The 13,491-nt window shown below is 41.7% G+C and overlaps 1 protein-coding gene across 6 annotated transcripts in view; it reads left to right on the top strand.

The window, feature by feature from the left end:
• LOC138299640 (zinc finger protein 79-like) overlaps positions 1–13,491 on the top strand; it is a 214,986-nt gene that overhangs the window by 32,188 nt on the left and 169,307 nt on the right. For 2 of the 6 annotated variants that reach the window (XM_069238088.1, XM_069238091.1), the window contains exon 3: positions 5,599–6,995. In XM_069238088.1, coding sequence (XP_069094189.1) covers positions 5,599–6,590 — 992 coding nt within the window. In that variant the 3' untranslated portion in view covers positions 6,591–6,995. Of the gene's footprint in view, positions 1–5,595; positions 6,996–11,634; positions 12,731–13,491 lie in introns of those variants that run through there. The other 4 variants (XM_069238087.1, XM_069238090.1, XR_011204802.1 and 1 more) reach the window with 3 other exon arrangements.

Below are 13,491 nucleotides of genomic sequence, written 5' to 3'. Positions count from 1 at the left end.
AGATTTCAGCAGCTTCAATTCCTTTCCTTATATCACAGATAGTTTGCTTCCTTTAAACGGGAAAAGTGTGTCTATATATCATCCTTCCATCTTAATAGATACTTTTAAAGGATTTATTCGCATCATAGCATGCAACTCGACTTCTTTCAACAGTTTTACATGCTCTTTAATAGAGATCAAAATGCTAAACGAGCTTTTATGGCAAACACAACTTAAATACTGCTGTTGATTATAAATATTGAAAACCTGCATTGTCTATCTGTTTTTTTTTTTCCCCCTAACAAATTTGTCGTTTCTTTTCCTAATCTCTCCTAACACACATCCAACATTGACTTTTCACTGATCTCTGTCATGTGCCTGCTTCACACACTGAACCTAGAACACAGAAAAACTTTATCTATTGCTAACAATCTAAACATTTTGATATTGCTGGGCAATCTCAGCATTTCATTGAGAGTGGTAAGGAGTTAAAGGCCATGTACCATGGTCATTTGGAGATTTTACCCCGAGGAGTTCTTTACAAATGCAGTGGTAATTGAAACATGTGAGTACTGTAGTTTAATCTCAAATGAAAGGCTGAACGAACCCTTTTTAACTTTCAAAATGCTCATAAAATCAGTTTTAGAGACGTATGACTCAGTTTTAGAGACGTATGACTTATAAAGTATTTCAGTCTGACGTAAAGTCTCTAAGGTCTGTCTCCATCTTATGAAGGCCCGACTCCATTTTAGCGCATGGAGGCTGCCATTTTCCTTACCTTAGACAATGAACATTGCCATATTCACTTATTTATGCAGAATTATTGCCAGGTCTGCCTTTGGATGCAGATGTTACCAGACCTTTTCTTTCCAGGAACTATGATATTGCCTGGGTCAGATATCTACTCCTTACCATGTCATGGTTTAAAAAAAAAAAAAAAAAAAAAAACACATACAGACTTATAACCAAATAGTGTAGTCTGAATTGACGTCCTTTTTCCTTATATGTTCATAAGAAACCGTTTGGGACCCTACCTTGATGTATATAATCTATGTCAGCCATTCCTAAACTGATGTCAGATACATATATAGATTTTGTGTATAAGAACTGCCACTTGAACACTTGTCGAGAGATCCTTTGCCCAGATTATTGCCCGAGATTCTGCCAGTTCCTGTCTGACCATGATGGTCCGGATGTGGTTGGTTGCTGTGATGAAGGGGCGGTTTCCAAGATGTGGTTGCTGCAGAATCTGGACTGAGTGGTGTCCACGAGGTGGTGCTTGGGAAGGGTGGGAGCAAAATGGGTCTCTAATTAATAAGTTCTTCTGGGTCTACAGATGGTTTTTTTGAAGAGCTGTGACCTCAGTGTGTTTACAATTGCCTGGGAAGGTTCCACTATGGATGGAGGTGTTGCTGATGGTGGTGAGGTAGGCACTAACCAAGATTCCTCCCAAATTTTAGATATGATGTGGACAGGGGTGGATGGGGGGCTCCCGAGTGGATAGTTTTTAATGATTTTCTCTGTGACTTCTGTGGTGGGGGGCCCAGTCTGTTAGTTGATGGTCGCTCCTGGTGGTCGTGGGCAGTAGCCTTATGGAGTCTTCTGAAATGTGTTGGGGGTTCAAAGATACTGTGTATCTTGAGTATTTTGTTGTCAACAAAATGGGAGTAGTTGTTGCAGAGGTTCTGTGATGGAGTTATAGTGTAGGTGGCTGCTGAGTGGTTGGAGAATTCTCTGACTATGTTGAAGTAGTTGGCGCTGGGTTCCAGTCTCAGTGCAAGAGCTGCTTTCCAGGCTTCTTTGATCTGTGTGCGGTACCTTCTAATTGCAGATCTAGAGGTGCTCCTTGCAGTGGCCTCTCAGCTGGCTCTCCATCTTCTCTCCAGCTGTTTGCAGTAACGTTTGGAGTCTCTCTGGTCTGCCTAATACCAGCAGGCATGAACTTTGGCTCTTGTTTGACTTCCTTCAGGGGGCCGGTGTGCACAGCCTTGGATCCAGTTATTAAAGTCCTTCTGTCCTTTTGCAGGTTGCCGGTGAAGTCAGGTTGGTTGGATCTGAGGGTTTGAGTCCAGTTAGTTTTTATCATCTTGTTCCAACTGCATCTGAGGTTGCTGGCTGGCATGTGCTATTGTGCGTTGATGTGGAAGTGCACAATGAAGTTGTCCGTCCAGGTGAGCAGTTTGAGGTAGCTGAAGATAACTTTGTTGCTGACTGTGAAGATAGGGCTGAAGGTTTATCGGCGTTGAATAAGCTGGGTGAGTTAGGTGTTGCCAAGGCTGTCAAGGAGAAGACAGTGGAGTTGAGGTCCAATGGGTCATCGTTGTGAAAGTTAAGGACTCTGAGAAGGGAGGAAGTTGTTGGAGCTTATGGCGATGAGGGCGATGAAATCAGTGAGGAGATTGCTGAAAGGTGCGAGTGGTGTTGGGGTGGGGGAGATTTGCCTTTGGTGGTGGTGTAGCTGACTTGTAATCAAAAATGCATGTGCTCCATGGAAGGCGTTTGTTCGTTGGTGGTGGTGATGCAGGTGATTGCTTACTTGTGGAAGATGGAGAGGCCTCCTCCTTGGTGGGGCATTCCTGGTGGGTGATCTTGTAGCTGGCAGGCGGATGGTGGTGATGGCTGGAGTGAAAAACAGATGAAGCCAGGTTTCTGAGAGAAAAAGAAAGTCAGAGGAGTGTGTGTCTTTGAGCTCCCAGACCTCTGTGGCATGTGTGATGAGATCTGATGTTGAGGAGAATGCATGTTAGGCGTGTGTGGTATGTGGTGGGTAGAGTAGGAGTGTTGCTGCAGGAGATGTCAGTGACACAAGAAAATGGTCCTACTGTGGAGAGAGGTGTGGTACGGAGGCATCTGTCGTGGTAGCGTCTAATGTTAAATGCTTAAGATCAGATGATGCGTAGCGGCAGTGCAGCTAGTCATGGACGGAGGGCCTTTTGTGCGCCTTCAGTATGCCCCCATGCATGGTCGCGCAGCAGCAGCCGCCATTAAGTAGGTCCTGTGAAAGGGGGGGGGACAGCGGGCGGGAAGAAGGCGGCATACAATGATGTTGCAGGAGAACAGATAAGGGGAAGCGGGAGAGTCGCCCTCGGAAAGGGGAAGATCATAGAGGAGCAGGGGGAGAACGAGGAGGAAAAGCAAAACTGGCACAAAAGGGAGAGCTTGTGCAACAACAAAACTGCCATAAAGGTGAGAGCAAGGAGGAAACAGTCAAAAGGGTGACTGCAAGTCAGACAGAACAGACATGGAAAACAAGAGCAGAGAAAAGAAGTCAAAAGGGTAAGAATGAGTGTGAAACAGAAGGGTGAAAGACAATGCGACAGAAGGCAGGCACAAGAGAGTGGAAAATGAAAGGCAGTAAAAAGAGCCAGCGCAGCAGAGAAGCAAGAGAAAGAACGATCGCAAAAATGAGGCGTGACCTTGAGGCACAAGGTCGGGTCTGAAAGGACCTTGGAGTGGTCCGAGGACCAGTTTTTCTTACTCCTGCTAGGAGATCCAGTCATATGGAATAAATAGAAGAAAGTATTCACAAAAGGGGAGGGGTGTGTGTGTGTGTGTGTGTGTGTGTGTACACAACAAGTTCTAGGGAAGAGTGGATAAATGCACCTGAAAAATGTAGTTCCGGAAGAGCTAGGATATAATATTTGGGGCACTTAATAGTAGTTTTGGATACATAGCCTAGTCCTATGTTTCAGCCACTAAACATTTATCCAAAGCCTGAAACAAGCACAGATTGCTTAGATTTCTCTGCAATGATGATTGTAAGTTTTTAGGTTTGTGAAAAATGTCAGTAGGTCTGACAAAATTACATTATTTTCATGCAACATCTGACTTACAAAATGCGTGCTGTGAACAGAGTTCCCTTTAGGTGTCTGGGTAAATTCAGCTTATAGGTGGGTATGCATAGCAGTGGGCGATTAGAAGTTGGGTTTGTGGCTGAAGTCAGTAAAGACTTCTCACAGTGCCTCTCTGTGGGTCATAACTTTACAACTGCATTCTCATTCAATCCACAGCTTTTCTGCAGAGCTCACAAACCAATTGTCTCACATTTTACAATCGTAATTGCCATTGTGAGTCAAGGAGTGTGTAGGAAGTGTACAGCTGGTGAAATACTGATGTTTTCACTATTGAAGAAAGTGTGTGTGCGCACTTCAGAGGAAGGCAAAGGTTATGATGCAAGGAAGTAATGCAGAACAACAGTGAAAAGACAGCATTGTATATGAAGGAGGAGTGTGACATGCGAATGGAGGATTTCTGAAAGATGTAAGGCAGAGGTCTTCAAACTGGGGGGCCAAGTGACCCCGGGGGAGGTGAGGGGGGGCAGGTTCAAAATCATTGTTACTAATCATTGGTCCTGTACTGCTAACAAGCATTCGCAAAGACGGTAGGTATGGCTGGTTTTAGGCATACGTTCATTACTGCATGATATATCTGGATACAGTGACAGAAAATGCACAGCCACTCATTTATTGCTGTGATTTACAAGAAAGTGTCGCACTAAGTGTCAACGTTTCACATTTGAATCGCACACACACTGAAACCGTTGAAGTGTCACACATGTAATCTGAAAACGTGACTTCTATGAGGAAGAGTTCATTTGATTTTTTTTTTTTTTTTTTAAAGGGATAGAAGCCTAATGTGTATCTGGGTCGATGGGCTGGAACAAAGGGTGGATTGCAAGATATTTGGAGCATTAATTGATGATCAGAGAAATCTTGAAATGGGCTGTGAAAAGCAAGATTTAACTCACTTAACGCAACTGAATTGACTAAAGTAAATACAGGAGGTTTAAGATTTGCAAAAGCACCAGCTGGATGCAGATAGTTCTTAGAACTTTGAATGTGAAGGAGGTGTTGGAAATCCTGGTAATACTACAATTGGAATAGTCTGTAACTTAAGCAGGGTCAGCAGAGGCATTGTGACAGTGGAGGAAAGAAACCGGTGGAGGGTAAAGAAAAAAAGCAGAAGAAATGAGTTCCAAGATTGTCACCCCTAAATTAAACCTCATGAGGTCAAACATCTTTATGATTTTGTTGAGTAAAACATTCCCTGCAGTGAAATCATTTTTAATTGTATTGACTCTTGTAGAATCTAGATGTGGAGTGTGAGCATCAGAGTTCCTTGAATTCATGATGCAGTTGGAACGTAGGGCTGAACCAGTAATGTAGACTCCTTATTGCTCCTGTTGTACCGTTTCCATCTCTTCAATATGTTCCACTCATTTGTAGCCCTCTGGGACTGAGCTTTATCTCACCATTTATTGAAATGGGCAGTCTTTATGTGGTTTATTATGGGTACTACGTTAATGCCACTTTACTCAAACACTTTATTTCAAGATTCTGGCTGTTGAGTGGTAGATGTAATCCATGCCTGTTGTACTTCAGTAAGGATGACAATAGCCTTTGTGTATTTGAAGTATGCTTTAATGTTTTCACAGCTCACAATGTTCATATCTTCCCTCTTTGGGTTCAGTTGTTTCTCCTATCCATAATTCCAGTAAGTTTGGGGATGAATTTGTAGTGTTGTTTTCATCACTGTTTAGTCTGGTACTAAATTCTTCATTGCTGTAACAGAATCTTAATTCAAATATAATTAAATATAGATTTCATTTCTTTCCAGTAGAGCCAGAAACCAGAGTTGAGTGGATGGGGATGAATTATCAGGAATGTGCAGATGAAATAAAATCTTCTCTGTCAACATCCGAGAACAGAAAAGAGGTAGTCCTCCAAATTTCAGAGCAAGAGCCCCTCATAAATACACTTCACCTGCCAAAACAAAATCAGAGAAATCCTGTTGAAGAGGGACCGAAAATATGCACCGAAGGTAAAAAAGACATAAAAAAATCAACAAATTCCACCAAGCAAAGAAGAGGCCATACAGGAGAAAGAATATACACATGTACTGATTGTGGGAAAAGCTTTAGTCATGATGCAACCTTGGTAAATCATCGAAGAACCCATACCGGAGAGAGACCTTATACTTGTAATCAGTGTGGGAAAAGCTTCAGTAAAAGCACTCATCTTATCAACCATCGCAGAACTCACACTGGAGAAAGACCTTTTATATGTTCTGATTGTGGAAAAAGGTTCAGTAATATCACAAACCTAATTACTCATCAGAGAATCCACACTGGAGAAAAGCCCTATAAATGCAGTCAGTGTGGCAGAGGCTTCAGTCAGAATATACATCTTGTTACCCATCTCAGGACCCATACAGGAGAGAGACCATATGCATGTACTTTATGTGTAAAGAGTTTCAGCAACCATGCAAATCTTACTAATCATCTGAGGACCCATACAGGGGAGAAGCCTTATAAATGCAGTTTTTGTGAGAAAAGCTTTAGTCAGAATTCTCATCTCCGTAATCACCAGAGAACTCATACAGGTGAGGAGCCTTATACTTGTGAACATTGTGGAAAGAGTTTCAGCTGGTCAGCAAATCTTGTTGCACATCAACGAATACATACGGGAGCAAAATCTTATACATGTATTGAATGTGGTAAGAGATTTAGTCAACCATCTCGTATGATCAAACATCAACAGAAGCACAATCAACCAATTGAACAGATACCACAGTTTCAGCCCCTTGAAGATACAGAATTGAATTTGCTATAGAACTATAAGGAGGAGGCACTGCTGGAAGCATTCTGAAATATGTAAATATAGACCAATTTTCAGAAGCTGTTGAATGAATCCAGAAAAGAATTGCACAATGACTCAAGAAAACATGCATTGTTTGTAAAAATAAAATAAAAAAAAGAATTGTTAAACACATGGGGAAAAAATAAGAAAGCAGGCTTACAGTAACCCTTCTAAGCACTTCCAGACGGACTGGGCAATACTTCACTACAAGAAAATGTAAAACTGGATCTCCTAGAAACAAATGTACATTGACTAAAGAGGATAAATTATTTTCTAACTGTGTGACCAGACCCAAAGTCCCTTTATGCTGTTGATCAGGTCTAGGTGCAAAGACTGGAAGGGAAAAAGGTGATTAAAAATAAAAATACATTTAATGAAGGTATGAAAATGATGTGCAAAATATTTTTATGCTTCACATAATGTGAGTTTAAGAAAAATATTTGTGGTCTCATGCTAACACAACAAAGACCTGCATCAATAGAACATTTATATTGGCATGCATGTACATTGACTACTTGGTATATTCAACCTTAATTATCAGAATTACTTTGGATGAGTAGTGAATCTAGAAGCAACACATGCAATAGGTGGCAATATTTAAATGTTTTATATCTGGAGGATCCAGATCTTAGTGGCAAAAAAACTTTAGATGAAGACTGAGATGGAAGCAGGAAGCATTGAAATGCTTCTTAACAAATTACTTAAACTTTCAAGATGATTTAAAATTATACAAAAATTGTTTCTGTGGTCAAGTGGAAGAAATTGTTTTAACTTGAAAGTACTTGCAAACCAGAAAAACATTGGTGCTCTAATGAGAAACCAACCTCTGTATAGAATACAAGAGTGTGATTGTGCTTTTTCAACACCTGCTTTGTCACATGCCTAGGGTTCTCTTATTTCTTAACTGAAAATGGCGCACACAATGGCATTTCACTATTTAATATGCAAGGGAAATAAATGTTTCAATTGAATGTATAAACAATTCTAGTTAAAGAACATTTTCAGGGAGTCTTCAACAATTTGGGCTTGTGTCCTTGTCTGCTTTATAGACACACAGCTTGTGATGCCAGATATCTATCTTTTTCTACTCTTTGTAAACCGATATACAATATGCAGCAACTACTAACATGAATTGTTTTATCGACTTCAAAGTAAACCCTGGTGGTAAAGTAATGTAAAAACACTTTAACAATTGAGAGTACAAATGCCTATAAACATACCAAAAGGTATCTATTGAATATAAAAGGAAGCCTTTAATAAAGTAAATTAAAGTTTGACAAGCTACCTAAAATTAGCCAGAAAGAATCAAGTTCAGATTGTTTACTGTTTCTACCTAAACCTGTGCAAACAGCAAATCCGCCTCATCTTGACAATTCCTGTTTGCAAGGACAGTGTTAAGATGAACGTTTTTAACAGCAGAAGCAAGGCAAATATATGCGTAGATGTGTGTGTATGTATATGAGTATTATATGCATAACGAGCCCACCAGCTGGTTTGTGAATACAATATATTTATTCACAGAGAGGCCATGCATGATATATTTCAACCCCCTCTGGGTCTTAATCATAAGCAGGATGCAACGTGGTCAGTTACTCTTAATTTTAAACCGCGAAGTACATAGACACTAAAGGTAGACTTCCAGCTTCAGTTCCAATGGCTACTTTACACACAGATGGTTCATTATTATGGGTACACAATGTCCTTTGATTTTAATACAACACAGTAACTCCCAAGTTGGTATTCAGAACGAATAATTGTCACCAATAAAATCCATGTAAGTAGATGGACCACATTACCTAAAAGCATTTTATTTCCAATCACTAAGGGATTCAATCCATCAGAATCTTCGATATTATTTCTTGATGGAATTTGTTCACTCCACGTTTAATGTACAAACAATAGCTTACCACTGCTCCAAAATGTTCGCTCTGTGATTCCTATTGCATAAAGGCAACACAGCATGTGCAAATAACAATTCCTCTGCAAATCCTGGCTGCTTTCAAATGTCATCCATTTGAACATTATTCAGGAAGGCCTCCCGTTTTTCCTTACAGTAACCTCGCCTTCCTTTATTTCCTTTTCCTCCACTTTACACGCAGCTGGCGGGCATCTCTAAAACATTTATTCTAAATGAACTTGACGCATTACAGGAGGGGGCTCCTAAGCGGGCGTCACCGCTAACTATTCAAAATCCATAAACTACTGAAAGCTGCAGTATAACAAGCCCACCAGCGGTTTGTGAGTATATTTATGGAGCCCATGCATGACGAGCCACAACCCTCTCTGGGTCTTAATCATTTACAGGATGCAAAGTGGTGATTTACTCATTTTAAACTGTGAAGTGCATAGGCACTAAAGATGGTACCTCAACCTACAGCTTCAGTTCAAATAATTACTTTACACGTTTGTACGTAGTTCCGCTAAGAGACTAGCCTGCATAAAAAAAACAGATGTTATCAAAATACCCATGTTTCCAGAAAAAGTGTTGAGGTTGGGGAATGAGAGGGAAGCATTTGTTTTGCTCCTCAAACAGGGGAACACAGTCAACAGGATTGAAATAGAGATTAGGTAAAAATGTTGGGAAATACACAGAATCTTCTCTATAGAATAGTGAAACGTAGCAGAAGAGGGTGCCTGATCTCCAGAGAATAATATCAGTTTACAATAGGAACTGATTGACAATGAAAAGGTAGCTTTGAAGACTAGAGATGTTCCTAACTATGTTTGCTCCAGAAGGCAGATACAAAATTAAGTTATATCACATTTTTACGTGTAATTTTGTGTTTTGTGGTTGATGGGCTGAATCTGCAGCTATTTTGTTGCCCATCTACATGCAATATTGTTGGAAAATCTGTTACCCCATACAATCTTAAGAACATGGGACAAGTAATGTGTGTCAAATATATTCATAAAAGCAGTGATTGTGTGAACGCCCAATACCAACTGAAAGATGTATAGATTATAGAAAATAGACAACTCTCTAAATAAATAGGCAAAGTTGTTGCCTTTTATTAGCAGTTTGTCCTCAATAATAAGTGATTCCATTATTGGTGTAGCCTACTTTGGGAACTACAACATCTAGTTATGTAGTCTTGGGAGAGAAAAATATAGGGACAAATACATAATCATCACCTGTACAAAACTCCAACTTTAAGTAGTATGGGGCCTCGCCAGTGCATATCATAAATTATATGGTGTGACCTCTGGATTTAATTTTACATTGTCACACATTTGAGAAGTTGAAAGTGTATTGATGATTCTACACAGTGACCTGTTGGACAGCGCCCTTTTTTTGTTTGTTTGCAGGGTCATCCCCAAACATTTTGCCTCCTTCCTCCTATTTTTCTGACCTGTTTTGTTGCCTTTAGGACTCTGGGCACTTTACCACTGCAAACCAGTGCTAAAGCGCATATGCTTTCTGTGTAAATTGGGATTCTAACTAGTTTTCAGTGATTGCCACATTTGATTTACTGGTAAGTCCCTAGTATAGTGCACCATATGTGCCCAGGGCCTGTAAATCAAATGCTACTATGAGGGCCTGCACCACTAATTGTGCCACCAACATAAGTAGCCCTGTAACCATGTCTCAGACCTGCCATTGCAGTGTCTGTGCCTGGTTTTAAAACTGCTATGTTGACCTAGCATGGGCTGTTTGTGAATTCACTCTAGACAGTGACACAAAGGGAGCTGAGGTGTGTCCTGCATTATCCTGATGAGTCTTCCTGGGCTACAGTGGAAGGGAGGAGCTGACACCTGCACATGAAAGGGCTGTGCCTGTCCTCTCGCAATAGTCCCCAAACCCCCTAGAATGTGGCTCGGGCAGGACAAAGAAGAGGCAGGGTCTTGTGCTAAGACTTTTAGGTAGGAAGACTCCCAGAAAGTCGTGGCTTGCCAGGCACAGGTCCAGTCTAAGGGTGCAGACCCTAGGCTGGATGGTCAGGTTTAGGGGGTGTCCTATGGCCTGGGTGGGTAGAGATGGTGCGTGCCTCATGTTTAGGGGTTGCTCTCTGGCCTGCATTGGTGCCCCAGTCGGCCCTCCCGGTGTGATTTCTGGGGTTACTCTCCTTGGTGGAGGGGGGTGCAGAACTCTGGAAGAGAGGTCTCCAGCTGGGTTCAGGAAGGCATGTAATGCAACGCGCCCCTGTGGGCCAGGGTCCATGTTTTATCACCCAGTGAGGGAAGCAATCAAGGTATTGATTGGTCTCGTCTGGCTTTAGGCTGGGATGGGGTTGTGTTGGAACTGGCCCCTTTTTGCAGGGTAATCCCCAAACTTTTTGCATCCTTCCTCCTATTTTATTCTGACCTGTTTTTGTTGGATTCGGGTCTCTGGCACTTTACCACTGCTAACCAGTGCTAAAGTACATATGCTCACTGTGTAAATTGTGATTCTGATTGGTTTTTCCATGATTGGCCCATTTGATTTACTGGTAAGTGCACCATGTGTGCCCTGGGCCTGTAATTCAAATGCTACTAGTTGGCCTGCAGCACTAATTATGCCACCTGTATATGTAGTCCTGTGACCATGTCTAAGACCCTCCATTGCAGTGTCTATGTGCAGTTTTAAACCTGGCAAGCGCACCTTCATGCCAAGCCCAAACCTTGACTTGTAGTACATGCAAGGCACTCCCAAGGTAGGCCCTAGGTAACCCCCTGGGCGAAGTGCGGTGTAGGATATGTACTGGTGTGTTTTACATGTCCAGATAAGTGAAATACTGCCAATTTTGTTTTTCACTATTGCAAGGCCTATCTCCCCTGTAGGTTAACTTGGGGATTGCCTTTAAATATCTTTTAACCTCAGTTTCCCATTGGGAGCAGGTAAAGATATGGCGTTTGTGGTCTCTGATCTCAAAATTTAAAAATACATCTTTTGGTAAAGTTGGCTTTTAGTTTGTCTGTTTGAAAATGCCACTTTTAGAAAGTGTGCATGTTCTTGCTTAACCATTCCGTGCCTCTGCTTGGCTGTTAAATCCACTTATGGGTCAGACTGACAGGTGGGCTGTTTTTGAATTTACTCTAGACGGTGACACAAAGCGAGCTGAGCTGTTCCCTGCCTATCCTGATGAGTCTTCCTGGGCTAGAATGGGAGGGATGAGCTGACACCTGCACTTAAAATGACTGTGCCTGTCCTCCCACAATACAGTCTCTGGAAAAAGGTAAGCAAGAGGCAGGGTATTGTGCACTACAAAGACTTTACTTTGAAGTTTGCCTACTTCAAAGGCAGAAATGAGCTTAAGTAGTGGGCCCAACACCACAGACTTTTAGAACACTTCTGGATCAAGAGGAACCTCTCTGCCATGGAGAAGAGCTGTGAGGAGTACTGCCCCTTTGCTGTGTGTGCTTTGCTGGGTTGACCTGCAGTTGCTGCTTCTGTCTTAAAGAGGACAATATTTTTTTTACTTTGCTCTGTATCTTGCTTGTGAAGTTTCTCCAGGGATAGGTCTGAGCTTGCCTCTTGTTAAGAATTCGAGAGGACATCAAAGGCTTCATCTGCCAACACCTGGGCTCTCTTGCTGACATCCCCTGACTTGCCAAGTGGTGCCACATCCAGTACCTGGGACCCTTGAATAAGAAGCTGGGAGAACCTATGTGAAGATCCAGGCACTGGAGCTGAGCGGCAGAAAAATCGAAGCAGCGCTGGTAAAATTGACGCATCACAAGCTCAGCATGGATTCATTGTTTCTGTGCATCCAGATTTTCCAGAAATCGACCCTGGGCCTCATATCCTCAATATCATCTCACAGACCTCGGGCTGCTTTTCCGGAAATCTACGCATTCCTTCCCTGTGAAGAAAGAATCCATGCATTACTTACCCGGCGGAGAAAAATCAACTCACTTGCGACAAAAAAAAAAAAATCGACGGAGCGTTTGCTTTTCTGACTCACCCCTCCAGCTTTATTTTTGACACGTACTAGGTACTTTGTGCTAAAACAACGCATCAATTGATTCTTATGGATTAAGACTACTTTAGAACAGAGGTCTTCAAACTGTTTTAAGCAGAAGCATGTTATTGCATCTTTCAAAAGGTAACAGTACTTAACTGCAATGTTTAAGTAGGTCTAGACATATTTAAACATTGCCATCTTTATACAATAATTGCGAAAAATTCTGTGGAGGGGGCCCAAATATTGTTGTTTTTCAGCGTGGGGGGGGGGGGGGGGGGGGGGAGCATAAAGTTTGGAGACCTGCTTTAGAATGTGATATCTTGACTGGTGTATGTTGCTATTTTGTTGTTTCGGTCTTGTTTGATTTAAATAAGTATTAGCTATTTTTCTAAACTGGTTTGAATCCTTTTGTGGTGTTTTCACTGTGTTACTGTGTGTGATTGTACAAATGCTTTACACATTGCCTCTGTGATAAGCATGACTGCTTGTGCCAAACTACAGAGGAGGTGAGCAGGGGTTATCTGAGCTGTGTATGTCCCTTACCCTGACTAGCCTGAGGGTCCCTACTTGGACAGAGTGTAAACTGACTGCCAACTAGAGACCCCATTTCTAACACGACCTATATTCATTCAGGGGATAGATCTCAGCTCTTGGGACTTCAACTTTGACTAATATCTGGTTAGTTCTTCACAAACTGGCCTAGAAATAATCAAATTCCAGTTTATCTAGAAACAGACTAGACACCATCATATTGAATACCAAGAATGTTCTGTGTTCCTTCCTCCCTCCAAAACTTGCATTTTGCGGATATCTGTGTACATTGAGGGGCTCGGAGCCCAGTATGTTTTAGTGGAGCCCTGCCTATTAGTTTAAATGTCCCCTAGAAGTAAGATTAGAGTTCTGAAAATATATATCACGCGCTGCCATCTCCACATAATTGAGTCTTGTCATACCAGGTATTATTGTTGCACCCCATGATAAAATAAACTTTC

The sequence above is a fragment of the Pleurodeles waltl genome, chromosome 6 (assembly GCF_031143425.1).
Source record: "Pleurodeles waltl isolate 20211129_DDA chromosome 6, aPleWal1.hap1.20221129, whole genome shotgun sequence".
Lineage (NCBI taxonomy): Eukaryota > Metazoa > Chordata > Amphibia > Caudata > Salamandridae > Pleurodeles > Pleurodeles waltl.
Note: the sequence above shows the minus strand (reverse complement) of the source record. Positions and strands in the feature narration are given on the sequence as shown.